General features: G+C 54.1%; 1 protein-coding gene across 2 annotated transcripts in view; it reads right to left on the minus strand.

Annotated features, from left to right (window-relative positions):
- Positions 1–1,363: 1,363 nt before the first annotated feature.
- The window catches only part of ZNF362 (zinc finger protein 362), a 39,614-nt gene continuing 14,666 nt past the window's right edge, over positions 1,364–26,311 (minus strand). Inside the window, exons 3-10 of one of the 2 annotated variants that reach the window (XR_009452041.1) lie at positions 22,080–22,143; positions 21,696–21,942; positions 16,616–16,937; positions 15,721–15,945; positions 6,439–6,517; positions 6,158–6,316; positions 3,940–4,047; positions 1,364–3,143 (exon numbers count right to left, since the gene is read on the minus strand). Coding sequence is in view for 1 of the 2 variants with exons in the window: in XM_059690302.1 (XP_059546285.1) it covers positions 3,027–3,143; positions 6,158–6,316; positions 6,439–6,517; positions 15,721–15,945; positions 16,616–16,937; positions 21,696–21,942; positions 22,080–22,143 (1,213 nt within the window). In the remaining variant the exon portion in view is untranslated. The remainder of the gene's footprint in view (positions 3,144–3,939; positions 4,048–6,157; positions 6,317–6,438; positions 6,518–15,720; positions 15,946–16,615; positions 16,938–21,695; positions 21,943–22,079; positions 22,144–26,311) is intronic. The other variant, XM_059690302.1, reaches the window with a different exon arrangement.

A 26,311-nucleotide genomic window follows, 5' to 3' on the forward strand; every position in this document is an offset into this window, starting at 1 on the left:
ATGTCGTTTCCCTTAAAGTCAAAGAACCTATCATGACATTACGGGAGGACTTAGCTGTACACTCCACTGGCACAGGAATCAAGTCACTGAGGCAGGTGGCCACCCCTGGCCAATCAGCTGTAGCTGGGATGGGGTCATGTGACCAAATATGGCCAGAGTCCATCCTTTCACTGCATAGCAGGCTGTGGGAGGTCAATTTCAGAGAAAAAGATGAGTCCTGTGAGACTACTTAACACATGTTTTGGCTACTCGTCCATTTCCCTTTCTGATGATCACACACTCTGGCTTCCTCCTGGGGAGGTGCTGCAGGTGCTAGGGCTCAGAGCATGGGCTCTTGGCCTGAGCCCACTAAGTATAAATGTTCCGGTCATGTGACTGGTTCAGGGACCGCACTTCACCCAGTTCAAACCGGGAAGACCCTCTCAGACTTTTGCTGGGACTTCTGGGAGAGACAGGCTTGACTGCTGGGAACCTGAGGGCTGTGAGTTTGGGAACAAAGCCAAGTGGAGAGAGACTTCACTGAGCCCTGAAGCTGACCTGACCCTGCTGATGTCCATGTTGCTATGTAAGCCAATAGATCCTCATTTGCATTGGGCGTTCTACACCCTGCAGCCATGTCTCACGTTCACAAGGCCATGAAGGCTCAGAGGAGTGAGCTCCATGGTGACTCATGTCCAAGTCACTTCTGTCTCCCCCATCATGCCTAGCACAGGGCCTACCTTGATAAACTTTGGAGGAATTAATTCCTGCAGTTCCCTCCTAGGCAATTAGAACACTGACCTCCATGGAGCAAACTTATGTGAAGGGGACTTCTTTTTTTTTTTAAATATATTTTTTTACAGAGAGGAAGGGAGAGGAATAGAGAGTTAGAAACATCGATCAGCTGCCTCCTGCACACTCCCTACTGGGTATGTGCCCGCAACCAAGGTACATGCCCTTGACCGGAATCGAACTTGAGACCTTTCAGTCCGCAGGCCGACGCTCTATCCACTGAGCTAAACCAGTCAGGGCTGAAGGGGACTTCTCGATCCCCTCAGTCACTGGAATAGCTCCCACAAATCTGGGCACTCATGATGGTCCCCCAAAGAGGGTTGGGAGAAGCTGCAGTGAACCTCACCGGTGGACTCCATGCGTCTGAAAAGGCTTCAGAACTAGACAAACTGGGGCTGAATTTACGTCCCTCTATTGCAGCATGATCCTCAGCAAAATACCTCTCTTGGCCCGCTGCCCACTTCATAGGGGGTTGTGAGGTAATCAACACCATCTCCCTCCAAGTCTGGGGGGGCGGGGGAGGGGAGAGGAGCAGTGGAAAGGTGCCCCCCAGCCCCGCCCTCGCACAGAGCACGCCACACACCACCGCCACCCGGGTGCAGGTATGTTTATTCTTCACAACAGAGAAATACAAAGAGCAGGGGGTTTAGAATTCCTGTGTGTCTTGCCCCCTTTAGTGTTTTTCCCCCACATTGGATTTTTTTCACTCCCCACCCCTTTTCTTAAATGTAATGCAAACCTCCTTCCTGACGCGTTGAGGGGCGCCTGCCCTCACCTCCCTGCCACCAAGATGCAGACTGAGAGGCCAACAGACTGTTTTCTCTTTTTTAATAAGGTAACTAGTTCTAAATAAGGTGGCCTGGAGGTCCCATAGAAAAAGCAGAGGGTGTTAACAGTGTGTATAACAGCGTATTTACAGGGCAGTAACATGCGGACAAAAGCTACAATACTGAGTATCAGACGACGCAAGTCAAACAGAGGGGTGGGGCGGGCGGGGGCAGAGAACCCTGTGGGAGAAGAAACCCCAGGAGACGTTAAACTGGTAAATCAATGGTGAGTTAAGGCTTAAAAAGTGTATAAAAATAACACAGTTAATATTCAAAACGGAACTCCAGATACAGAATATATAGATGAGTTTCTGTCTAGTTTTTTTTTTTTTTTTTTCCCGGGGGATGGAGTGGGGCTTCTCCGGTCTCTGTACACGGTTCCTATATACACGGACACGCATGGCTTTCAGATCGGGGTGTGTCTGTGGGGGCTGAGGGCAGGGGCAGCTCCTGGGACCCTCCTTTCGGAGGACCCCTTCCCTACCGAGGGGCTGAGGGCCTGGGCTGGGGGTTCCCCCTCCATGGCAGGGAAGACAAGTATCCCCTCCCTGGGTAATGTCCCATCTGGAGGAGATGATGGAGGGGGTCCTAGCCCCACACCCACTCCCTCCCCATCCCCCTGCCCACAGTCTGGGATGGTGGGAGAGGTAGCCAATAGGTTTCCTGGCCAGCACCGAGGTAGACTGGGGTGGTCTTAAGGGCATTGGGGGTCCAGGTCTTACCCAGCCCACCCCGCCCCATTTCCCTGGGCTGCACCCAGCCCAGCCCAGCACTGCAGCCTTTGGTCCTTCTGATCCCCCGGCCCCTCTCGTTTTGCCTCCTGAAGTCTGGGCAGCTCTGCTGGCTGCCGCCTCCCTCTGGCCAGTGATGCTCGGGGTGCAGCTCGAGGTCCAGGCTGGGCACCCAGGGTGAGGGGCTTGCTCCAGCTGCCTCCTGCCCCTCCCGCCAGCCCCCCCCCCCTTTGCAGTCCAGAAGCCCAGGCCTGAGCCTTCCCTCAAGACCTAAGGCCATGGCAAGAGGCGGTCCCACGCTGCCCTCTGGTTCTCTGTGTCCATCTGTCCAACTCTTAATTTCTCGGTCTTAGCAGCACCAACTTCTTGGCCAATAAATATCTTTTTTGTTATTTCCAAAACAAACTTAAAAAAAACAAGAGTGAAGCAAGTGAAGGGTGGAGGGAAAAAGAAAACCCAACAGAGAGAGGTTCAAAGTGCTCTGAGATCGTCTTTGGATGCCACCAAACAGTCCAGTATCTTGCGGTTGGCCTGGCCACCCGGAGCTGGGCCGGGCAGGGCTTCTGTGCCCAGGCTTTCTGGAAGGTCAGGAAGGTCATTGAGAGCTCGGCTGTTCCTGGAGGGCCCTGGAGGGGGTCGGGCCTGGTGCTGCCCGGGTCTGTGTCTGCCAGTGGGCAGGGCGGCGCCTGGGGTCGGCTCAGATGAGGGAAATTCGCACCGGGATGCCGGGGGACTCCGTCCTCTGGGGCGAGTGATGGCTCACCAGGTGCTCCACCACCGTGTGTTTGGACATGTGCTTCATCAGGTAGGTCTCCTGTGGGCAGGGATGAGAGTCAGAGCATAAAGCCAACAGCTGGCGGGGAGGCAGAAGAGGCTGCAGTTCCCACAAGGGACCACTGGAGGGCGCCTTGGCAATGGGCCAGCCAGCGAGCAGCGGCAGCCTGGGGAGCAGATGAGCATCCGCCTAGGTTCCAGGCGTGCTGCATCCACAGGCCTGGGGGCTGGCTCGCTGACCAGAGTCTGACCCCCTCGTGTTGGCTGGAGAGCTCATCCCTCAGCAATGCCCACCTGGCAGTGCCTAGGGCCAGGCCAGCTGCCATTTACCAGCGAGCTGCAGCGAAGTGTGCTGGCTGGTGCTCGCAGTGAAGGTGGAGTGCAGGCCTGGGTTTCAGCCTCGCTCTGGATAAGTCACCTCACCCCTCCAAGCCTAGTTTCCTCCTCTGCAAGCAGGGGTGGGCAGGAACAATCTCAAAGGGTTGTAGGGTGATGTGGATACCGATCTTAGCATGCAGTAAGTGTTGAGGGAACCATGCCTTCCCTGGCTTTGCATTTCATTCCAGGTGGTGGTGGGAGCCCTGGCCTCTGCACCCCCACACTGGACCCTCCCTTGAGGAGAAGTGGCGCCTGATTTGATTGGCGAGTTTGGAAGCATAAACTGGGCATGCTCAGCTCGTTCCTTGAGTGCCCCCCACAGGCTCTGCTGAATCTGACTTGAGGCACCCAAAAGTGGGTGGGCAAGGTGGCCAAAGGCCCACCTGCAGGCCCACAGGCCTCACACTAGGCTGCAGGGTGGCACTCTGGTTCCCACCTGCCACTCCTTGGCCTCATACCTCAATCTGCTCAGAATCCGGCAGAGAAAACCCTCAAAAGTGGTGGCCACATGCTGTCACACAACATCAGAGGGAAGCAATCAGCAAAATCCAAACTAGGAAATGACTCTTCAATGAGTAAATTGCAAAGGAAAAAAAAGGCAGGAGTCAGGGGAGCCAACAGATTAAAAGATATACTGACCCAGTGCAATGTAGAAATCTTATTTGGATGCTGATGAATAAAATTCTAAGTAAGTAAAATGATGGCATTCATGAGACAAACGAAAATGTGAATGCTTCCTGGGTATTGGATGTTAAGGACTTCGAGTGAATTATTTGTAGGTATGTTTAAAGAGTCCTTATGTTTAGAGACACTAAGATGAAACAGGATTGGCTGAGGGTTCTGGGGGCTGATGGGAACATGAGGATTCACTATTCTACAATGTTTCTTTTATGTATTACAGTAGTTTAAAAATCAATCTATTAATTTTTCTTGTTCAGTCAGGCCCAGTTCAGGGTGGGGCCTCAGGCCAGGTAAGAGCTGACCCCTTCCTTCCCCCCAGAGTTCAGACAGATCCCCTCTAAGAACCCCAGCTGTGGATGCTGGAGGCACCTCCTCTAAGAGTGGGGGTGTAGAGGAGGGTCAAGAGCTTGGGACTGGGACTGACTGAAGGTCAGAGGACGGGCTCCTAGGTCTCCGGGGCTCCCCACATATGCCCTTAGGGCCCTGGTCCCTGCAGGGTCTGTCCTCCCAGTCGCTCCTCTGCCTCTGACTCCAGGGAAGTCAGAGGCACTCAGCATGCTACAGCCCCCTGGCATCTGCCACAAACTGCTGACCACCTGCCTGTCATCCCTGCGTCCCTTCCAGCCAGTGTGACCTTTCATACTCTCCTAGCTGGCCCCTCCCGATGGCTTCCCATTCCCCCTAGAAAACATCCAGACTCCCGCACAGGCCGCACAGCCCCATGCGACCCATTTTCTTCCAGTTCTGGAACACGCCTCGCTGGTTCTGCCTCAGGGGCCTTGCATCTTCTGTTCCCTGCAGGGAATGTTCTTCCCTCGCCTCCTGCTCACCTGGCTCATTCTCCTCCAAGGCCTCAGCTCAATGTTCCTTCCTCAGACAGCCGACCCAGACCTGTCTCGCCTTCCCCGCTCCATTTTGTCCTCCCTGCTGCTGTCTTTCAAAACACACTTTCCTTCTTAGCAATGGTTCTCCATCAGAAGCGACTGTGCCCCCCACGCCCGGGACATGTGTCAAAGTCTGGAGGCATCTTGGGTTGTCAGACTGGGGAGGGGGTTGCCAGTGGGCAGAGGCCAAGAATGTTGCTAAGATCCCACAATGCACAGGACAGCCCGCCCCAGCAGAAAGTACCTGCCCAAACGCCAGCATGGGCCGAGGCTGAGAAACCCTGCTTGGAGCGATCACCACAACTTGTCAGTACATACTTATCTGTGTGGCCACTTATTTAATGTCTCCAGCAGCAGACTCGAACCTCCCTGGCAGCCCAGACGACATCTGTCTGGTTCATCCTGGTTCCCAAGCGCTGGCACAGGCGCTCAGTAAACCCTGAGTAAGTGTGTCAGCTGAGGTGGCTGAGGGCCAGTAGCCAGCCTGTGAGTTGAGAACTCTCCCTCCTCTGTTGACAGCTGAGGAAACTGAGGCTCCGAGCTGTCTGTCTGGTACATACGGGGGTCTGTTACCCAGAATATTTGATCAGCCAGAAGCACACACACAGTGACTCACCTGGACTCCCTCTTCTGAGGTCTGAAAGGCCCTTGTTTGGGAAATTCAAACCCAGGGCAGAGGGCTGGATGCAATGACCCTTCTGGCACTGTCCAGACCTTCCCTGACACCTGAGGTGGCTCTAGGCAAAGTCGCTCTGCCACCTTGTGGCCATGATGGGGGTTGCAGCTTCCCCAGAGGAAGAAAGCCTTCCTCCCTCCCTGACCCCAGAAAGCAGGGTACCAAGTCCCCCCACCAAGGCCTGGAGTATTCTGGGGCCTGGCGGGAGCCATGCCTCTGAACCCTAAAGGCCACCAGGGAGCTGGGAGCTTGGCCTGGGGCTGCCTGAAAGAGAACTGGGGAACAAGCCCTGGCTCCACCACTCACTGTGACCTTAAGGGGGCACTAGGAGCCCCGCTGGGCCTCGGTTTTCTTGTCTAGAAAATGGCAACTGTCAGAGGAGGAGGAAGCGGAGGCCGGGGAGAGGAGGAGGCCCCGGGGAGCCCAGGCACTCACGGAGGTGTAGGCCCGCCCGCACATGCTGCAGCAGTAGGCCTTGGCATGCTTGATGGCGTGCGCGGACAGGTGGATCTGCAGGGAGGCGGAGTCTGAGTAGGCCCGGTAGCAGTTGGGACACTTGTAGGGCTTGTCCTTGTTGTGCTGGCGCTGGTGAGACTGTGGGGAACGCAGGACGGAGTCAGGGGCCAGCAGGCCTCGCCCAGCCCCAGCCCCACCCCCTGCTTATGCTCCCTTTACAGGTAACTGCACCTGTTGGGCAGGAGGCAGGTGGCACTCACCTGGAGATTGGAGAGCTGAGTGAAAGCCTTTTCGCAGCCAGGATGCGGGCACTTGTAGGGTCTGTCGCCTGTGTGGATTCTGCAAGGGGCAGCCCAATGAGGTGGAGTCCGGCAGAGACCCCTAGGCCAGCTCCGGCCCCTAAGCCTTCACTGGCCCGCGCAGACCTCTGGCTGCCAAGCCTCCCAGGCTCCACTACACAAACTCTCCCCAGAGCGAGCCCCAGGCAAGAGCTGGGGTCTTCAAAGGCCACCCCCTCTTTCTCTGACCAACCACTGCCAGTCTATGATTAATGCCTTCCTGCTCCCCAAGTCCCTGCTGAGCCCAACCCTCCAGGGGCACCCACCCGGAGACCTGCCCCGACCTCCAGCTAATCATGGAGGGCTTGCTGGGGCTGCACTGGCCCCTGTCTTCTAAAAAGCCCACCTGCAGGCCACCCCTGAAAAGAGCACAGGCTCACAGCTGCTTTCCCTCAGGAAAAGGAGACGCCTCCCTTTGATTGGCCCCAATATCTGTTTCCGACCCCTCCCCATGTCAGGCACGTGTCCATGATGGCTACACGGTCACTCCAACTACTGAGAGAATGCAGGACAGGGTGGCCCTAAAGCTCAGCCCCTCTGTGTCCTTCCTGTGAGTCCCTTCTGTTCCCCTCATTCCGGGTTCTCATCCTGGCTCCACCCCTTACTAGCTGGGAGACCTTGGCAAATCACTGAGCCTCGGTTTTCTCATCTGCAAGATGGGTGCAAAATACAGTCCCTCCCTCACTGGGCCTTATGAGGATAGATAATACATGAAAAGGGTTGAGCCTCAAGTACTGGCACACAGTGAGCACTCAGTGAACACTAGTATTATTATTCATTCATTGAACAGTTACTACATCAGGTACCTACCTCTGTGAACAAAACAGACAAAAACCACCGCCTTGTGCAAACAGGCAGCAACACACAAGTCACATGTGGGAGGCAATGCGTGCTGTGAGAACAAGGTGAGGTGATCACGAGTGCAGGGAGGGGTGCAGGTTTAATCGGGGGGCCAGGCGGGCCTCATTGAGAGGCCGCTTGGAGGCTGATGGCGTATTTTCAGTTCATGTCTGTGGGCAGCACATGCCCACCCTACAGCCAGGTGGGGACACAGGTGGACCGAGGGGAGGTGTGTGGAGGGGGCCCTGCCCGCTCTCCCCACTCAAGCCTCCTCCTGCCACCTGGACTTGCCTTTCATCACCTGTCCTGGCAAAACCTCTGAGCCAAGCAGGTGGGGAGTGAAACGCTGGCTGGGTCTGAACCGCGTTTGCCTCCTTTACAGAAGAGCATTAGGTGCAGGGAGGACCCAGCTCCGGCCTCCTGGTGGCTCCTTCCCTAGGCCCGGGCCACCTCGCCAACTGGGTTTGCTCTGCCCGTCACCACTCTTCAAGCAAACTGAGGCCCTGGGCCAGGCCCCATGCTGGCTGGGCTTGAATCAGAGGCGCTCCCTGCCATCAACAAGCCCATGACACGGAGACCGCCCACTGTCAACACCGATGAGTCCAAATTCCTTCGTCGCTCAAGGCCCTCTGCCGTGGGGTCCAGCCTCAGCTCCCTGCTCCCAAGCGCCCCACGTCCTGGTCAGAGAACTACGTCTCATGGATGCTTCTGCCGCCAGCCCTGCGCCCGCTGCCTCCTCAGCACAGGAGGCTGCCCTCCGACTCGGATCCGAAGGGCAGGGACAGCCCGGTCTCGGGTGCAAGGCCAAGTGGAGCTGGGCTGGCGGGCCCTGAGGACCCCTACTCTGCCTGCACGTTTCTGGGTGTCACATTTTGGGGACATCATCCCAGGCTCCTGCACCCTGTCTCTACAATGGAAGGACCTTAAGAGCCATCTAGACCGACAGCCTGATGCCAGAATCCGCTCCATTCCCTCCCACCTTCGCTCCCCCCAGGGCTGTGGGATTCATTCAGCAAGAGACCCGGTGACAGAGGGGACTAAAGGGCCCCAGGATATGCACGGATTTTGGCTGAAACCCCACAATACTCACCCAGAGTCCCCACCTCCCACCACTGCTCGAGTCAGGCCTCTCCCCTGCCTGCGGCTCAGCCCCACAGGCCCCGCTAGCATTCCAAGTTGCCTCCTACCCCCAGTCCTTTATCCAGGCTGTTCCCTCCTCCAGGAACAGTTCCCTCAGCTAATACCCAGCTAAACCCCCCACTCCTGTTCTCAGTATAAAGGCCCCTTGTTTGAGGCAGCCTTCCCTGACCCCCCGGACTAGGCCTGGCCCCCACAGCCCACCCCTCAAGCAGAAGTCGTGCTGTCACTTTCTAGGCGCTGATTTCTTGGCTGCCTCCTCGATCTCCTTCACCACCATCACCCCAGGGCCCGGCAGAGAGGACTCAACACAGTCATCGGCTGAACGAAGGAAAGTGGGTTCTTTCTCTCAAGTCAGTCAGTGACAACAGTAATATGCTCGATGTAATCAACACCCACTCATTCCTCAGGGGTATGTCACACGTGTTTGTTGACTGACTCATCGATGGTCCTCTGGGGACTTGAGGTCTTTCCTTAGTGACCCAGCCAAGACCTCTTGACCAGGAAACTCCCCGTCTAGCCTTGTCCCTCAAAGCCCCAGCTGCCTGGCCTCCCAGCCTCTGCCTCTCCCCTTCTGATGCTCACACAGCAGAGGCACATGCCTCTGACCTTGTCGCATCCCTGCTTGGCATCCTCCACTGGCTCTCCTCTCCCAGGACGGAGCCCAAACCCCCTGCCCCAGATTCAAGGCCTCAGTTCCTAAAGCCTCCCCTCGGCCACTGCTCTCCCCAGGGGGGCATCTTACCAGCCTCCCCCCGGCACATGTGCAAACCTCCCCCCCAGCAAGCCTCTGAGCCTTTGCTCATGCTATTCCCCCTGCCAGGGACACCCTTCCCCTCTCTCACTCGGGAGGGCTATGGGCCCTTTACCACCTGACCCAGATGATCGCCCCAACCTCCACCACATACTTCCCTCCTATGAAGTTTCCACATCCACCAGCCTCCCGGGTTGCGAAGGGAGTTCCTCTGGGCCAGAGCCTGCCTCCGACCACGGATCAGTCCCTGTGTGTGGCCCTCCCTCTTCGGGGAGCCACTTTGGAAGAAAGAAGGACCAGCCTGCCCCTTCTCACGGATACTGGCCCCAAAGCTCTTCAGTCCCGGAGTTTCAAGTCAGGACCAAACCTTCAACTGCAGCGCCAGATCCCTCCCTTGTGGGGCACCTTCCCCCTAGGGGAGCACCCGCCACCGGCTCCCTCGCCTGTGGAGATGGAGAGCTCACCACCAACCCCAGGCGTGTGGATCACAGGGAAGCTGAGCCGAAACGGGTGCCCCTCACCTGCCCTTCCACCCCAGCCCCAGCCCCGGGCCCCAAATCTCCCTTCTGCCTCCTCCCAGGAGTGTGACCTCAGACAAGTGACTGGCTCCCTGAGCCCATTTCCTCGTCCCCACAACAGGGTGACAGTCCGCATCGTGAAGACTGGAGGGAGCAGATGGCTTCCATGAAGGTGTTCACAGAACATTTGTGTGGTGTTAGTTTTTAATCCATTCATTTCTATTTAAGATAAACAGTTTATGAAACACAACAAATGGGGAATTTATCCCATGTTTAAATAAAATGATTAAGGGTTCATTCGTTACCATTTCTCTCCCAGGTAATGAAGCCCCATCATGAGGAATGGCTTCAGTCATGTTGTGCTTTGTCACTGAGCAACGGCGGCTTTCGTTCATTGCTCGGAAGTTAGTTAACCTTCCCTCCCCGTGGCATTGTTCAGATTTTCATGTCTTATGAGGAAACCCCAGTTCACATTGTCTGAGAGCTTGATGGGTACCTTGTGTGCAAACAGCGACGCAGAGCCGGGCCCACAGGAGCGTTCTGACCAGGAGCGCAGGTGGGCACACGCAGTTTACGGGGCCTGTGGATCTCCTGTTGCTTGTTGTGTTGCAGTCTCCAGTTGTATTTTTAAACAAATGTCTACTTCTGAAAACGCTCAGATTCTTAGTAACTATCAGTGCTTGCTTCTGTGTGCATTTTCGTATGGAAAATAACGCAGTAATTAATACATGATAATACAAGAACCAACTCTGCGCTTCGTGACTCACAGCTGTAAACCTCCCTGTGCCCACCCTGTAGCGGTGATGGTTTTACTATCGTTACTCTCAGCAGAATGGAGAGCGAATGGCGCCCGTCCCTGTCCCAGTCACTACACCCGTAGAACACGTCACACAGCCAGGAGGAGGAGAGGCAAACCGCTCTGCAGTCTGAATAAACAACCACACGCACCTAGAGTCACCCTGTCTAGCATGTGTCCCCCACAAAATAAAACTCGGAGCCCTCTCTGTACCCACGAAGCGTGTTCTCCCTGACTGTGCATCGCGTAGCTGCAGATGTGTACGTAGGCCGACTGCAGGAGACCACTGCTGTTTTCCTACCACGAGCAGACTCGCTACAAAACCCTGCTTATTTTCTCTTAAAACGCATGTGGTATTACTGCTTCCCGAGCTGAGCCTCCGGACGCCTGGACTTCGGCAACCCTTCCAAGTCACCTGCTTCCCTTTCCCTCGTGCTTGTCTGACAGCTGAGGCCCCGCCAAGATGCTCCAGGGTCACCAGCGCACTGCGCGCTCCCAGCACAGCGCTCTCAACAGCCGGGTGAGCCTTGCTCAGCCCGTTTCTCACGGACGGGGCTGGTCCGTTTTGGACATGAACTCTTTTTCTTATTCCCTTCATTACTGGCAATGACACTGGGAAGACGGGTTTGGTTCTACGCCTGATGGTTGAGTCCAAACCCCCTGCCCCAGATTCAAGGCTCAGGTCCTAGAGCCTCCCCCTCGGTCACCCGGAATCGGGTGGCTTTGTGTGTGTCTGTCTAAAGGATTCTGGGACTTGTGGGCATTTGGGACCCCCACCTCTTTGTCACTGGGTTGACACGGGGGTTTAATATGTGCTGCTGCCTAATGACCAATGATGTGTCCCTAAATGTTGTTACAAACGTTGCTTGTTTGGCTTTTCACCATTGAGAACTGAAATCACTAAAAAAAAATTTTAAAAAATTGTGCCCTCAGGAACAGAGAGCACCCCCGCCCCCAGTCAAGGAACGTTCTGATGAAATAGTCTCCTTTAGGCCCATGGATTCCTTGTTGCTTGTTTTGTTGAGGCTTAAGTAATATTTTTTAACAAATGTCTACTTCTGGAAAAACTCGGTTCTTACTAATCATCACTGCTTGCTACTGTGTGTATTTTCTACTAGACTGATGCCCAAACCATGCCCGCGCTGCCACCTGTGCTGTAGCCTTTCTTAAATCCAGAATTATAAAATGACTGAGGTGTCCTTTACCCGCAAAGGCTCCTGCAGTTTCCAGAAGCTGCCGGGCGACACCAAAGATTTCCTCCTCCGTTTTATAAGAAGAGGGGTGATCCAAATAATTGGGTATTCTTTAAATTCTCTCTCTATATTTTTTTGTTTGTTTGTTTGTTTAGTCCTCACCTGAGGATATTTTTCCACTGATTTTTAGAGAGAGTGGAAGAGAGAAGGAAAGACGGAGAGAAACATTGGTGAGAGAAACACATCAATTGGTTGCCTCCTGCACAAGCCCCAGCCAGGGCCTGGGCCGGGAAGGAGTCTGCAATCGAGGCATGTGCCCTTGACCAGAATCGAACCTGGGACCTTTTGGTCCACAGGCCAATGCTCTATCCACTGAGCCAAACTTGCTAGGGCAATTCTACATATTTTTAATCAGCAGAACACTAGAGCGAGAGCTAGCCTGCTCCTAGCACGAGAAAGTTGGCAAAGCAAATGAAGAGAAGCTCAAGCTCCCTGAGTTAACTTTATGAATATCTGTAATTATATGTAATGTACATAAATATAATAGTAATAGAATCATAGATAACATGTAATCATACAGAATATAATTATGTGTGCCCTATAATTACATATAAAATAAATACACTGAGGCCCAGTGCATGGATTTGTGCACCAGCGGGGTCCCTCGGCCTGGCCTGTGCCCTCTCACAATCTGGGACCTCCTCAGGTGATGTCGGACTGCCAGTTTCGGCCCGATTCCTGCAGGCCAGACCAAGGAACCCCACCAGTGCACAAATCCATGCAGTGGGCCTCTAGTATGCATATTAGATCTTTGGTTAATCTCTTCCTGCCCTCCCCCTCCCCCCTTCCCCCTGAGATTCATCAGTCTGTTCCATGTGTCCATGCCTGTGCGTTGAGCATCTGCCCCCTGGTGGTCAGTGCACGTCATAGCTACTGGTTGAACAGTCGCTTAGGCTTTTATATATAGAGATTCACCATATAATTATATATAATATATTTATATATTTATGTTTTTTAAGATGGAGGGAAAAAACACGTACAGAGACTTGCACAATAAGTATCCACAGATTTTTTTTTAGCTTTAACTATACTTATCAATTAGTGCCAATCATAACATGAGCTTTATGAGATAAATTAGAAGGCCCTAAAGATTGGTCCATACCCTTACTGCCTGTGTTTTTAATCTGAAAAATGGACCATGATGCCGAAACCGGTTTGGCTCAGTGGATAGAGCGTCGGCCTGTGGACTGAAAGGTCCCAGGTTCGATTCCGGTCGAGGGCATGTACCTGGGTTGCGGGCATATCCCCAGTAGGAGATGTGCAGGAGGCAGCTGATCGATGTTTCTCTCTCATCGATGTTTCTAACTCTCTATCTCTCTCCCTTCCTCTCTGTAAAAAATCAATAAAATATATTTAAAAAAAAAAAAGGACCATGATTATACCTTAACAGAGGGCTCCATTATCCTCCGTTCTGATGTTGTTCACTATTATACCCAACAGTCCAGAGGGACTTAGTCCTGTCCACCAATCAGATTACCCCTCACACTTGCCTGAAGGCCCCTGCTTCAAACTACAGGTCAGAAATTGAGTCTGGAAGAAGCATCCACAGACGACGGCCTCAGCAGAGGACCGTGCCAGCCACACTCGGCTCTTTATATTTCAGGGAACGGACAGTGGCACCGGCGTCCAAGCTGATGCCATCACCATGACCGGACACTGCCCGGGGCCCAGGCAGGGTCCACGACTCTTTCGTCCAGAAGCAAACGACTTTGCAAAGTGAACTAACTACCCAAGATCAGCTGAACAGGAACACGGCCCAACATTGGATGGAAGTGATTTAATTCTAGTTAATGGTATTTCCTAACGGGCATGTGAGAAAACCCTCTTTTGCTTTGATTTCCCTCTAATCCTCAATTTAGGAGGCCATATCTGTACAAATGAGAATAAAATATTCCTTAAAGGGTGCCTTGTTCCAACTAACCCTTCAGAATTCTGGAGGGGAAACACACTATAAAAATTTAACATAGATATAAATCAATGAATGATCAGGGAAATTTAAAAATAATAGTTCTATTGAAAACCATACAGGTCATTGGCCTTGTTGACAACACTCAGAACAAGTACTGGAAAGCAGTCCACGTGACGTTACTGAGACCCTCCTCTTCCTGAGATCATCGCCGGCTCCGTAAGCAGGTTCAATAAGAATCTGTCCTCCTTCCTCATAGGACTCAATTGGGTAAATCAAATTTGTAACCATGACCATGCCAGAAATGTCACCTTTAAGGACAAAGGTCATTTAATTGGGCATGACAAGCGTCATAGTCAGAAGCGAGGACTGGACTTCACCGGTGGCCCCCCAGGAAACCGGACTGGCTCTGCTCCGCGGCAGACCCCAGGGAGTTGCGTCCTGAAGGTTGTAGAAAGAGTCATTCCTGCCGGCCCAGAAAAGTGACCAACTTGGGGATTCTCCGAAAGATGGTACCTACTGTTCCAGGTTACAGAGCAAACCAGGCAGGGGTGAAGCGGCTGGTTCTAGGTTCCCGATCTTAGATAATAAGAAAACTTTGCGGCTTCACACAGTTTCCTGACAGAAGTCAACTCTCAAACCTTAGCGTCACATGCTCTAATTTTAACAACCATGCAAACAGCGGGGCTTGATTACATATAGTTCTCTGTACATGAAACTGGCCAAACCTTAAAAAAAAAAAATCAAAGTAATGACAAAAACCAGAGAATTGCTGAAGCAAACTTAGCGGCCAAATCTACAGCAGGGGAGGCATGAGACAGGGAAAGGCGGACTGACTCCTTGTCCTGTGGCCGTTCTGCCATTTGTTATCCTACCTACACATCACGCCCCCAAGTCTGAGCGGCAGACAGACAAAGCCTGCTGCACCCTGACAGAGCACCCCGAGAATGGAGAGAAATGAACACATAAGGACAACAAAACAAGTCAGACATCAGGTCCCTCTGTTGAGCATTTGTCCCCAAAACAAAGAAAACCTTGAGCGCTTTCTGTGAGATACCAACTCCGCGGCAAAAACAATTTTATCCCTGACGGCGCAAGGCGGATACTGGCAAACACACAGCATGTTACCGATCTCACCACCCTGGAGAAAAGGGCTGTGTTTCTCCCCTCGGGAGAGATGAACTGCCATCTTGAAAACCCTGAGTTTGTTTCTTTAAATTTCCATGGTATTTTTATTTGGTGAGCCAGTCTCTTTGATGTCTGTCCTCCCCTGCAAAAACATTTCTTTCCTTAAAGCATGTTTCTCTTAGAATCTCCCTTCCACACACTGGACTGGAAGGTAAGCCCATGAGGGCAGGGATTTTTGTCTGTTTTGTTCATTGTCGTATTCCCAGCACCTAGAATCACATCTGGCTAACAGAAGAGGTTCTGTAATTATTTGTTAAATGGCCCCATAAAAGCTAGTTCTAGTTATTTCACAAATATTAAACAAATGCTTAGATGCTTGCGGCACGCACTGGGGTGTGTGGAAATGGAGACCAAACCCTGGCCTTCGAGAACTCCCAAAATATTGGGGATGATGGGCAAATAGCCAGGTAAGTACAAGACAGCCTCCCACTGCTGTGATGGGGAGGCCCAGGGCCTGTGGAACCAGCTCAGGGGGGCCCAGGAGGACTTCCTGGAGGAAGTGGACTGAGAGATGGGTAGGACAGGGCCAGAGAAACAGGGTACAGGAGGGAAGGGTGTCAGGGAAAAGACACAGCATGTGCAAAGACCTGCAGATGACAAAGGATGGGAAGGATGGTGTAGCAGTGTGAGCTGGTGCCAGTGAGGCCCACGTAGGCCATATCATAAAAGGCCTCCCTCGAATACCAAGCAAAGGAATTTGGTCTTGACCCGGAAGGCAGTGGGCACGGAGAGAAGGTCCTTGCCCCAGGTCCATGCATGGGCACAGGTGCCGAGCTAAAATGGCTGCAGGCTGGCAGCAGCAGGCCACTCACCTGGTGTGCTGCTGGAGGTGGGAGAGCTGTCGGAAGGACTTATCACAGTAGGAGCAGTGGTAGGGCTTGACGCCCAGGTGGATGCGCAGGTGCTGGGCCAGGTAGGAGGCGTTGGCAAAGGACTTGGAGCAGTGCGGGCACTTGTGGGGCTTGGCCTCTGTGTGCGACTTGGAGTGGATCTGCATCTCGGACTTGGTGAAAAAGGTCAGCGGGCACACCTTACACCTGTGGGCAAGAGGCAGGTTCACACCCGGGAAGACGCCTGCACCCCCTGCCTGTACCGCTCAGGGGAGACCTTCTGCATGAGACCGTGCACCTGGGACTGAGCTTTCCTGTGAGGAGTCTCTGGGGCCCAGGCCCCCTCGGGAGAGGTGGGAGGCAGGCTCGGGCCTGGACAACCTCCAATCTGGAGGAGAAAGCTCTTCCGCCTGGGGGCCCCTTTCCAGCAGCCTGCGCAGCAGGCTCACCCCTCACAGGGAGGAGAGGTCCGGTGATCTGGTGATGGTTTGCCCAGAGCCACACCCACAGTTCTGGGGGAGCGCTCAACCGGCTGCACCTTAGAATCACTGCGGGAACTTTCAAGAAAGACTGACACCTGGTCCCCCCAACAAATTAAATTAGAATTTTGGGAAGTGAGGCCCTGGTTTGGCACTTTTTGAACTCCCCCCAGTGATTCTAACGTTCAGGGTGGAAGGGAGGAGGAAACAGACTCCCATGACCCAGGCTGTGTGCCCCGCACTCACTGCTGCTGAAAGGATGTGGGTGCAGTGGACTTAGCCCCCCTCAGCCCCTGGGGTCCCTCTCTCCAGCCCCCATTGCTGTGCTCCTGGGGACAGCCCTCCGCCAGAGCCTCTGCCCCAAGCCCACCTGGACCCCCTCCGGCCGAGACCCCCACCTGTATGTCTTGCCCTCCTTGGCAGTCTCGCCTGAGGCCAGGATGGGGTAAGGGACTACCAGGACAGGCGGGCCCCCTGGGTTCTCCGCCTTGATCTTTTTGCGGCCTCGCTCGGACTTGGGGGGGCCCAGCAGGCCATGGCCCTGGATTGTCTTGATGGAGTCCAGGAGGGGGGGGCTGGTGATCCCTGAGATGAGGGTGGGGGACGAGGCGATGAGGCGGCTCTGGCTGGTGGTGGTGGGTGTGGACGGGGTGCTGGTGCCCGTGCCCGCGCTGGACTCTGATGTGCTCACAGCCGGGGTCCGGGAGGAGAGCCCTAGACCTGCGAAGACACGGGGGTGGGGGCAGGGGTGAGGGGCAGCTGCAGAGGCCAGCTCAGCCCTGGCCACCCAGCTGTGCGACTTTGGCAGGTTACTCGCCTTTTTGAGCCCCCCCTTCCCTTTGTAAATTATTGTCCAGGAGTAACTAAATGAGCTTGTGTATGTGTAAGATGCCTTAGATACCTAAGAATTAAAATGAGTTAGATAAAAGGCACTTGGAAATCATTCAAACTACAGAAAAAAAAACAAAAAACTGAGACACAAAGATGTTCACGACTGTGTTAGTTATAATAGTAAAAATTAGAGGCAACTGAAATTTGTAACATTAGGGAAGGAAGGATTTGATGAATTTTGATCAATCTTCTCTACTAAACATTACTACCCATTAAAAAGTTTGTATTTGTTTTACGGAAAAGTAAGAGGAGATATACCAAAATGTGATGTGGATGGTAGAATTAAAAGTAATTTTAAAAATATTTTTGGGGGGTTTAACTATACTTTCAGACTCTTTGACAATAAACTTTTTATTTTTACTTCTATAATAAAAGTTACTCTTTTTAAAACGAGGGGACCAGAGCCCTGGCCGGTTTGGCTCAGTGGATGGAACATCGGCCTGCGGACTGAAGGGTCCCTGGTTCGATTCTGGTCCAGGGCACATGCCCGGGTTGCAGGCTCGGTCCCCCGTAGGGGGTGTGCAGGAGGCAGCCAATCAATGATTCTCTCTCATCATTGATATTTATCTCTCTCTCCCTCTCCTTCTTCTCTGAAATCAATAAAAATATATTTAAAAATAAAAATAAAATGAGGGGACCAGAAACATCAACACTAATAAAAGAGAAAAATGGTAATTGGCGTACGACGATACCCTTTTCATTGGCTAATCAGGGCTATATGCAAATTAACTGCCAACTAAGATTGGCAGTTAACTGCCAACAAGATGGCGGCTAATTTGCATATGTAGGCACAATGCAGGGAGGCGAAAGGGAAAGCAGGAAGAAGCCCCCTGCCACTGACAGTGATCGGAAACCCAGGGGGGAGCTAAGAGCTGGGGGGCAGGGCAAAGGCGGCCCTGGGGCCGCCTTTGCCCTGCCCCCCAGCCATGATCGGAGAATCAGGTGCCTTTTCCGCCCTGGCCAGTGATAGCAGGAAGTAGGGGTGGAGCCAGCGATGGGAGCTGGACACAGTCGAAGCTGGCAGTCCTGGGAGCTAGGGGTCCCCTGCCTGGGCCTAAAGCGGAGCCCACGATTGCGGGGCCGCTGCAGCTGCGGGTCCCCGCTGCCCGGGCCAGATGCCTCAGCCAGAGGCGTTAGGCCTGGGCAGGGGCGGAGCCTACAACCGCGGGGAGCTGGGGGTCCCCTGCCCAGGCCTAACACCTCTGCCGGAGGCCTCAGGCCTGGTCAAGGGGCCGATCCGGTGATTGGTGATCGGAGGGTGATGAGGGTCAACTCCTCTGGCCGGCATCAGGCCTGGGCGGGGGGCGGAGCCGGCGATTGGGGGGATATGATGGTCCCCTTGCCCAGGCCTGAAGCCTGGGTCAGAGGCGTCAGGCTTGGGCGGGGGGGTGGAGCAAGCGATCAGAGGGAGATGGGAGTCCCCTGCCCAGGCATGATTCCTGGGCCAGAGGCCTCAGGCCTGGGCGGGGGCCAGAGCCAGTGATCGGGGGGAGATGGGGGTCCCCTGTTTGGACCTCTGGCGGAGGCGTCAGGCCTGGGCAAGGGGCCGATCAGGTGATCGGAGGGTGATGGGGGTCTACGCCTCTGGCTGAGGCATCAGGCCTGGGCAAGGGGCAGAGCCAGCAATCGGAGGGGTCTGGGGGTCCCCTGCCCAGGCCTGATGCCTGGGCCAGAGGCATCAGGCCTGGGCTGGGGCAGAACCAGTGATGGGGGGAAATGAGGGTCCCCTGCCCAGGCCTGACACCTCTGTCAGAGGCATCAGGCCTGGGCAAGGAGCCGATCCTGTGATTGGAGGGTGATGGGGGTCAACGCCTGAGGGCTCCCAGTATGTGAGAGGGGGCAGGCTGGGCTGAGGGACACTCCCCCCCACACACACACCCAGTGCACGAATTTCGTGCACCGGGCCCCTAGTTTACAATAACAGATTAAGTAGACAAAACGATGAAAATGGTATCATGTGGTGAAACTACACTTTTTTTTTAAATCTTTCTGTGCACTGAAAGAGAGAATACCCAGCACCAGCACAAGCATGTTGTAGACACACATGCAGCTGGAGTGTGCACTTAACACCTTTAATGAAGGACTGCATGGCAACAGCCCTTAAAATGTTAAATGTACGTAACTTTTGACCAAGCAATTCTATTTCTAGAAATTGCCCTAAAGAAATATTTGCACATGAACACAAAGGCTGTATGCATGGACCTTCCGTACAAAACTGTGGTTGGACAAACTGGACACGAGCTGTTTGTCCTCATAGGGATTGCACAGAGAGATACGTCCGCCCTCATTGTGGAGAACTGGGAGCCACGACAGTAAGACAGGTGTCACCCAGTGACACAGCGAGAAGGCCAAAATGTGCAGGCAGTACGAGCCCCTCTATTTTAAAACACACACCCGAACTACATGTGTATTATACAGAGACAACATATGTGTGTGAGTGCACAGGAATGCATGTGAGAAGAGACACGCCAAACTAAACTGTGTGTAAATTGTGGTGCTGTCCAGGGAGAAAGAATGTATTGGTAAAAGGAGAGTTTCATACTTTGTCTATTTTCTTATATATTACTTGAATTTTTTTACCTGGTGAATTCCTCCATTTTTTACATCTGTGATTAAAGAATAAAATAAAATAAATTATAGAGAAAACAATGAAATGCTAATAATGGGACTAGGACTTTTTCTCCTTTTTATCTTCAATTTCTAAACTTTCTATAATGACTATGTATTATCTTTATAATAAAAAATGCACTAAATACTAATGTGTCCCCCCAAAATGTATACACACTTTGAATGATTATTAATTCCAACGGGTTAAATCTGAAAAGAAAGAAACATCAGTTGAGCGATCAGCTGTTAAAGTGTGTATACAGTTTTTAGGGACACCCTGTATGTTTATGATAGAATGGCAAGTAGGAAAGCAAGTTAAAATCATGGGTACAGCCCTCCCACAAGCTCAGCAAAACACACACACACATTAAAAAGCAAACAAAAAGATGAAAAAGGGAGGAAACAGACCAAAAGGCTCTCTAAGCTGCTGGGTTAGGAGCTAGGGGATTTTGAGTGCTTTTTTCCTTAGTTTCTCTGTTTTCCAAATTTCCCTTAATATGCTTATATTACTTTTTTAATATTACTTTTATAATGAAAAAATAAATTTAATAAAATCATAACGGGAGAATGTGCAGAGTGTGGCTGGGGCCTGGGGGAGGCTTACGGGCCCAATAACTCTTGGGTGTCTCTGGAAGGAGGAGGGAGAAGGGAAGAGAGGCAGGGGTGCCTGGCTGGTGGCAGGGGTGAGCCAGGGGAAGAACAAAGGCCCAGCCACAGTGGCCACCAGAGAAAACCCGTCTGCCAGGCACCCCCAGCTCGGTGACACTGCACCAGGATGTCCCCCTGGCACCCTATCCAAGACTGAGCTCATGACCTCCCTCCCCCTCCTCCTGTGGTTCCATCTCATGGGCAGTGCCTGAGGGTCTCCCTCTTCCCACTCCTCACCCCTACATCCAGTCTAGCAACCAGCCCTGTCTATTCTTCTCAACATAACTCAGACCTGTCCTCTTCTCTCAGTCCCTACCACCTGGCCAGGGTCCCACCATCCTCTCCTGCATACCCCTCCGTCTCCATGCTTGTCTCCCACCAAGCCAGTTTCCACTGCAGTCTGACCCAGCTTTCTAACCCAAATCGGAGCCCTTCCCTCTCCTACTAAAATCCTTCCATGGCTCCCCACTGCCTGAGGGTCCCCACTGCAGAGCATGGCTCTCAGGCCCCTCACAATCTGCTGCCCCTTCCTCTCTAGCCTCAGTAGAACCAGGACGAGCCAAGGATTAGCACATGGGCTCTGGAACCTCACTGCCTGCCTCCGCCTCTTCCTCCTGACTGTGAAACTGGGCCTCAGTTTCCTCATCTGTCGAATGGGGACATTAAAGTGAATGCACAAAACTGCTGGTTTTTGTAAGTCAAAAACAGTCCAGTGTTCAACCTAATACTAACAGTACCCACCTCACAGGACTGCTGGGAGTGGTAAAGTGAGTACCAGTGAACATACACCGGTGCTCAGCTGGAATTAGCTGCCATAGTATGATCATCATCACCATCATCTTCTGGTGCTCCCCACCCAGACTGTCCTACTCCTGCTTTCTACACATGCTCACTTTGCACATGCTGTTCCCTCAGGCTTCTCCATTCCCTAGTTAACTGCCAACCTTTCCTTGCATATAGGCTCCTCCCGGGAAATCTCCACCCGCCACCGCCCGCCCCTCCAACCTACCCCAGGTCTGGTCAGGGTTCCTCTCTGGATTAACCTCATGAGCCCCTGGTGGGCCTACGTCCTGTCGATTTAGTGGGGTAGGTCCTCTCAGCAGGGTCAGAGGAAATCTGGTAGCTGTACCCATTCTGCCCTCACCCGGCCGGGCCACCCTCGCCACGCCCCTAGCCCCGCCCCCACCCGGCAGGTCTCCGCCCTAGCCCCGCCCCCACCAGGCAGGTCTCCGCCTCTAGCCCCGCCCCCACCAGGCAGGTCTCCGCCCTAGCCCCGCCCCCACCAGGCAGGTCTCCGCCCCGGCCCCGGCCCCGGCCCCGCCCCCGCGGTACCTGTGACCGTGCTGGTGGCCGGCCGCGCGTGCAGCGCCACGTCGGGCTGCGGCACGGACTGCGGGTGCAGCCCCGGCACCTGCTGCAGCTTGGGCAGCGACATGACCGCCTGGCTGCTCTCGGCGGGCGCTGGCGGCACGAGCAGCGGCTGCTGCGACGAGGCCGACGTGGGCGGCAGGTGAGGCGGTCGGATCTTCTCCGCCATCAGCTGCTCCTTGATCTTGTTAATCAGGACCAGGTTGTCCAGCTGCGGGACAGTAGAGGGACTGAAGGGGCTTGGCCAGCGCCCGGCCCGGTCCCTGGCCGACAGTCCACCCGCCAGCCCCTCGCCCCACAGACAAAGCAGTAAGAGGGGAGGGTGGCCGCAGGGGGCGCTCCTCTTACCTGGCTGGGCATGGTGGGAGGAGGGGGCCAGAAGTAGGGGTTGTTAAATCGAGGCTCGGCCATCCTGCGGGGAGAGACCGACTGTTACGGGGAAGAGGGCCCTCCCCACCATCTTGGGCCGAACTCAAGTCGGAGCCAGTGCGTGGGACCCTCACCCCGCAGCGGGGCAGGCCTCCTACCAGGGCCAGGGAACCGCAACCTCAGGCTCAAGAGTCGAATGCAGTGGCTCCCTCAGTGGGCACAAGGGTCACATCCAGACCACAGTGCTGCCAGCCCCTCCTGAAACTGCAGGCCAATCCCCACCCCCAGAAGGAACCGGCAGAGCCAACCCCATGGACCCGTGGATTCTGCACTAACACCACTAACACCACCACCACCCCACCCCACCACCACCACCACCACCACCACCATCCCTGCTTCAAAGGCAAACAGGAGTCCTGGGGACTGTGTCAACGGCCACAGCAGAGGCAACGGGCCGTCCCTCATCCCTACTCCTATGACCCATGGCCCCTCTAATGCAGACGCCCCCATCACAACTCAGGGCAACCTGAGTCAGCAGGTAAGTATTTCTGAGAGGCAGCTTGGCCGGACGACTTACAAGGACCCAAATGGTTATTGGACTTTGACCCAAGAAACTGTACCTCTGGAAAGTGACCTTTAAGATACAAGCATGGCTGTGGGCAGCCCTTTACCTGAAGGTGTCAGGTCACTGCACAGGAGGGGGCGGAGGGGGCCTGAGGCTCGCGCCCTGGGGCTCTTCAGAAGTGACTGTCTGTCTGGTGGCCCTGTCCTCCCAGTCCCATGGCAGGCCTGTGCGGTCAGAAGGCCTTTCAACCAGGGAAGTATGCGGGATGGGCCTTCAAAGCTAACGGTCTTCTTGTGGCCCTGGAGTAAGAAGTGCCGTATAGGGACCATGCTGGGCAGAGGGGTTCTATTGTCTTGCTTCCTACCCCATTTCTCTTATTTAACAGAAATTACTAACTAAATACCTAACTGATCTCATTGCTTAAATGAACTTATTTTGATAGGCAAGGCCAAAAGGAAGTGTCTTCAACCTCTTTTCCTGGTCCTACAAGCCTGAGAAGCCCCTACTGGAGATGCAGACAGAGGGTTTCAGGAGAAAACCCTCAAAAAGATTAAATCTAATCTCAACCCTTTAAGAAAGATGTTTTATGTGAGTTATCTCTTGTGATCTTTACGTAAGAAGGTATTATAACCCCAAATTACAGGTGAGGAAACTGAGGTCTGGAGAGAAGGGAAGAGAGCTGCTCAAGACCACAGGGCTAGGGTGTCAGAGTCAAGACTAGAAATCAGATTTGCACAAGTTGGTTCCTCTTGTAATTTGCTTTGTAAACCCCAGTCTCAGTTGAGCAAATAGCCACGTGCCAGTAACTCGATACCTGTATGCAAAACCCTGGCCTCTCACTTCCAGCCTCAGGCGGTCTGGGTGTGAGCCTGGCCAGCCTGGGCATCAGAACCGTGCTCTGGGGTGGCCAGGGCAGCCCCTGCCTAACAGCTCTCCTGCTCCCACCACCTGCAGACGCCAAGCTGCCCTTCCCCCTACCCATCCCTCGCAGCCCCATACAAGCAGCACTTCCTGCCTGGAGTTCTCCCAGAATGCTCCAGGTGCCTGGGGGTTCTTTCTCAGAAAGACCTCAAAACAATAATAACAGCAAGGAGGTTGCCCTGGGCCAGGCACACTGACTCTGAAAAGCAGATGCTCTCATCCCCCACATTTTACCACGGAGGAAACTGAAGTTCAAAAAGGTGGGATGACTTGGCCAAGGTCACACAGCAAGTAAGCAGAGAGCTCAGACTCCCACTCTAAACTGCCTGACTCTGAGGTCCAGCTCATCAGTCCCTTAGCTGTTCCGGCCCAGAGGTTATTAATAAAGTGAGCTGCATGACAGAATGAATAAATGAAGGCATGATCATTGGAATCATTTTAAAGACACACCCACACGACTATCTAGCGCTGCTGACAGTTTACCAAGCTCTTCTGTACCCACTGGCATTCTCATCAGAGCCCCGGGGAGCAGGGAAGAGTGTCCACCCCCATTTCCTAGAGGAAGAAGCCAGGACACTAGGAGGGAAGCACTTTGCTCCAGGCCACGTGGATGGGGGAACGGGCAGGGGCTGCAATGGTGGGCATCGGCTCTCTGCGCATCAGTTTTCCTCGTCTGTAAAATGGGGTGAAACACCCTGGCCCAGGACTCTGTCCATTGCACCCAGCTGTTCCTCAGGCAGTTCTGGGGGAAGCTGTCCTCTCCTCCTCGTCAATCCAATGCCGAGTTCAGGCTTCCCAAAGCCCGACCCTGGTCAGAAAGGATGTGGAAGAGGGCGGCTTGCTTAGGGTCCCATAGCTGCCACAAAGCATCTTCTCGGCCATTTACCAGGCCCCCGGCCAGACAGGGACCACCCCTCACCTTAGATGGGAAGCAGGCCCAGAGAGGGGAAGGCTCTGCCCTCCTCTTTAATCTGAGCTGCCCAGCCTCTGCCTAATGTCTGCATACTTCTCTGGCTGGTCTGAAATAATTGAATGATTTGGTTGATGACCTTGATCCTGGTGTATCCCTACTATGTGTCAGATGCAGGGAAGGCTGGCTGAGGTGGGGCGGGGGGAACACGTGCAAGTTTCTACTGAATGTCGGACACATCGCTAGGTGTACACCCAAAGCATCTAATGTGAGTCCCCCAGCAGGCCGGGCAGGGGGTGTCCACCTGTGCAACCCCGGGACCTGCATGGCAAGGGGGGAGAGGGCTGGAAAGGGAGTGGGGGAAAGGTGGCCAGGGCTGGGCTAAGCCCCTCAGACCTTGTTTTGAGGGAGGGCTTTAAGCAGGAGAGAGACTGGACAGATGTGTGTTTAGGACAGGTGGACAAGGCAGAGGGCATTCCTGGCAGAGGCACCAGCTTGACCAGAGGTATGCCAGTCCAAGGCAGGTTTGGGACAGTGAGCAGATACCCACTGGCATCAAAAGGAGAGTTGGAGAGTTGGGGGAGGGTGCTGAGAGCCAAAGGCCAGTTTGGCAGGGCCTTAATGCCACGCTAAGGTGTTGGGATGGATGCTGGTGGTGAGAAGGCATCAGGAAGTGTTCTGGGCCAGGGGGGGCAATGAACCTAAGGGGTCAGAGGGAGAAGCCTGAGGACAGCGCTGGGGGCAAAGGGGATGGAGGCAGAGCAGACTGGGTGGGGCTGAGTGTCCATGACAGAACAGGCAGAGGAGACACACTGGTGGTGGGGAAGGACACGTGGATTGGGCTTCAAGCCGCAGACAGAAGCCTGGACTCTACTGCATCCTGGGACAGATAGCACTGATCCTTGCAGTGGGGCTATCATTTGGGGGGTTTTGCCCTAAACAGGGGGAAGAGTTGGATGGGTGGATGAATGAAACACCTTCCAGGGCTGCCTCTGAAAACAGCATCCTGATGGCAGCTGCCCATCCACCCACCCGTCCGTCCATCAGTACATCCATTCATCCTGAATGCACCTTACGGGCCAAACGGGGAGCCAGTGCCGGGGAACCTGAGGCACAGAAGAGCGCGGCCCCCCGGGAGCCCCAAGCTGAGTGGAGGAAGCAGACAAGTGGCCCAAGTTCCTGAGAAAAAGAACCTTTGCCTAAGAAACCTACTACATGCCACCGAGGCACGTAGTCAACGCTGACAGGCCATTCTCCAGTCCCACCTGGCGTCCCTGCCACCGGGTCCTTTGGGAAGATCTGTGTGCGTGACCCCGGCTCCCTCATCTCAGTCTCTTTCACAGCAACCCCCACCCCCGCTGGGCTGCTCAGGGTAGTGCAGGCGATTCTTCTCTCCCACTGACCTCAGTACCTGGGTGGCCCACCTACTCTAGGGCTTTAAATGCCAACCAACCCCCAAGTCTCCACCTGCAGCCCTGGCCTCTTCCTAGAGCTCCAGACCCAACTTGCCGCTGCCTCCCTGACACATCCCTCTGGCTGTCTCCCAGCCTCTCAGACTCAGCAGGCCTAGGCCAGGTTTGGTCTTTCCCTCGATGGACACCTCCTCTAGCCATTCCCAACTCCAGGAGGGCCTCACCAGCTGCCCATATGCTCTTGCCACATACATACATCGATCTACAACACTTCCCCCCTCTTCCCAGTTCAGATCCATCGCCAGCCACGTCCTCAGCATTCTCACTTCCTTCCACAAGTCCTAGCTACACTCACCTCACCTGGACATGGGACAGCCTGCTTTGCTTGGAGCCTAGTGCACCC

This window comes from Myotis daubentonii, chromosome 3 (assembly GCF_963259705.1).
Source record: "Myotis daubentonii chromosome 3, mMyoDau2.1, whole genome shotgun sequence".
Lineage (NCBI taxonomy): Eukaryota > Metazoa > Chordata > Mammalia > Chiroptera > Vespertilionidae > Myotis > Myotis daubentonii.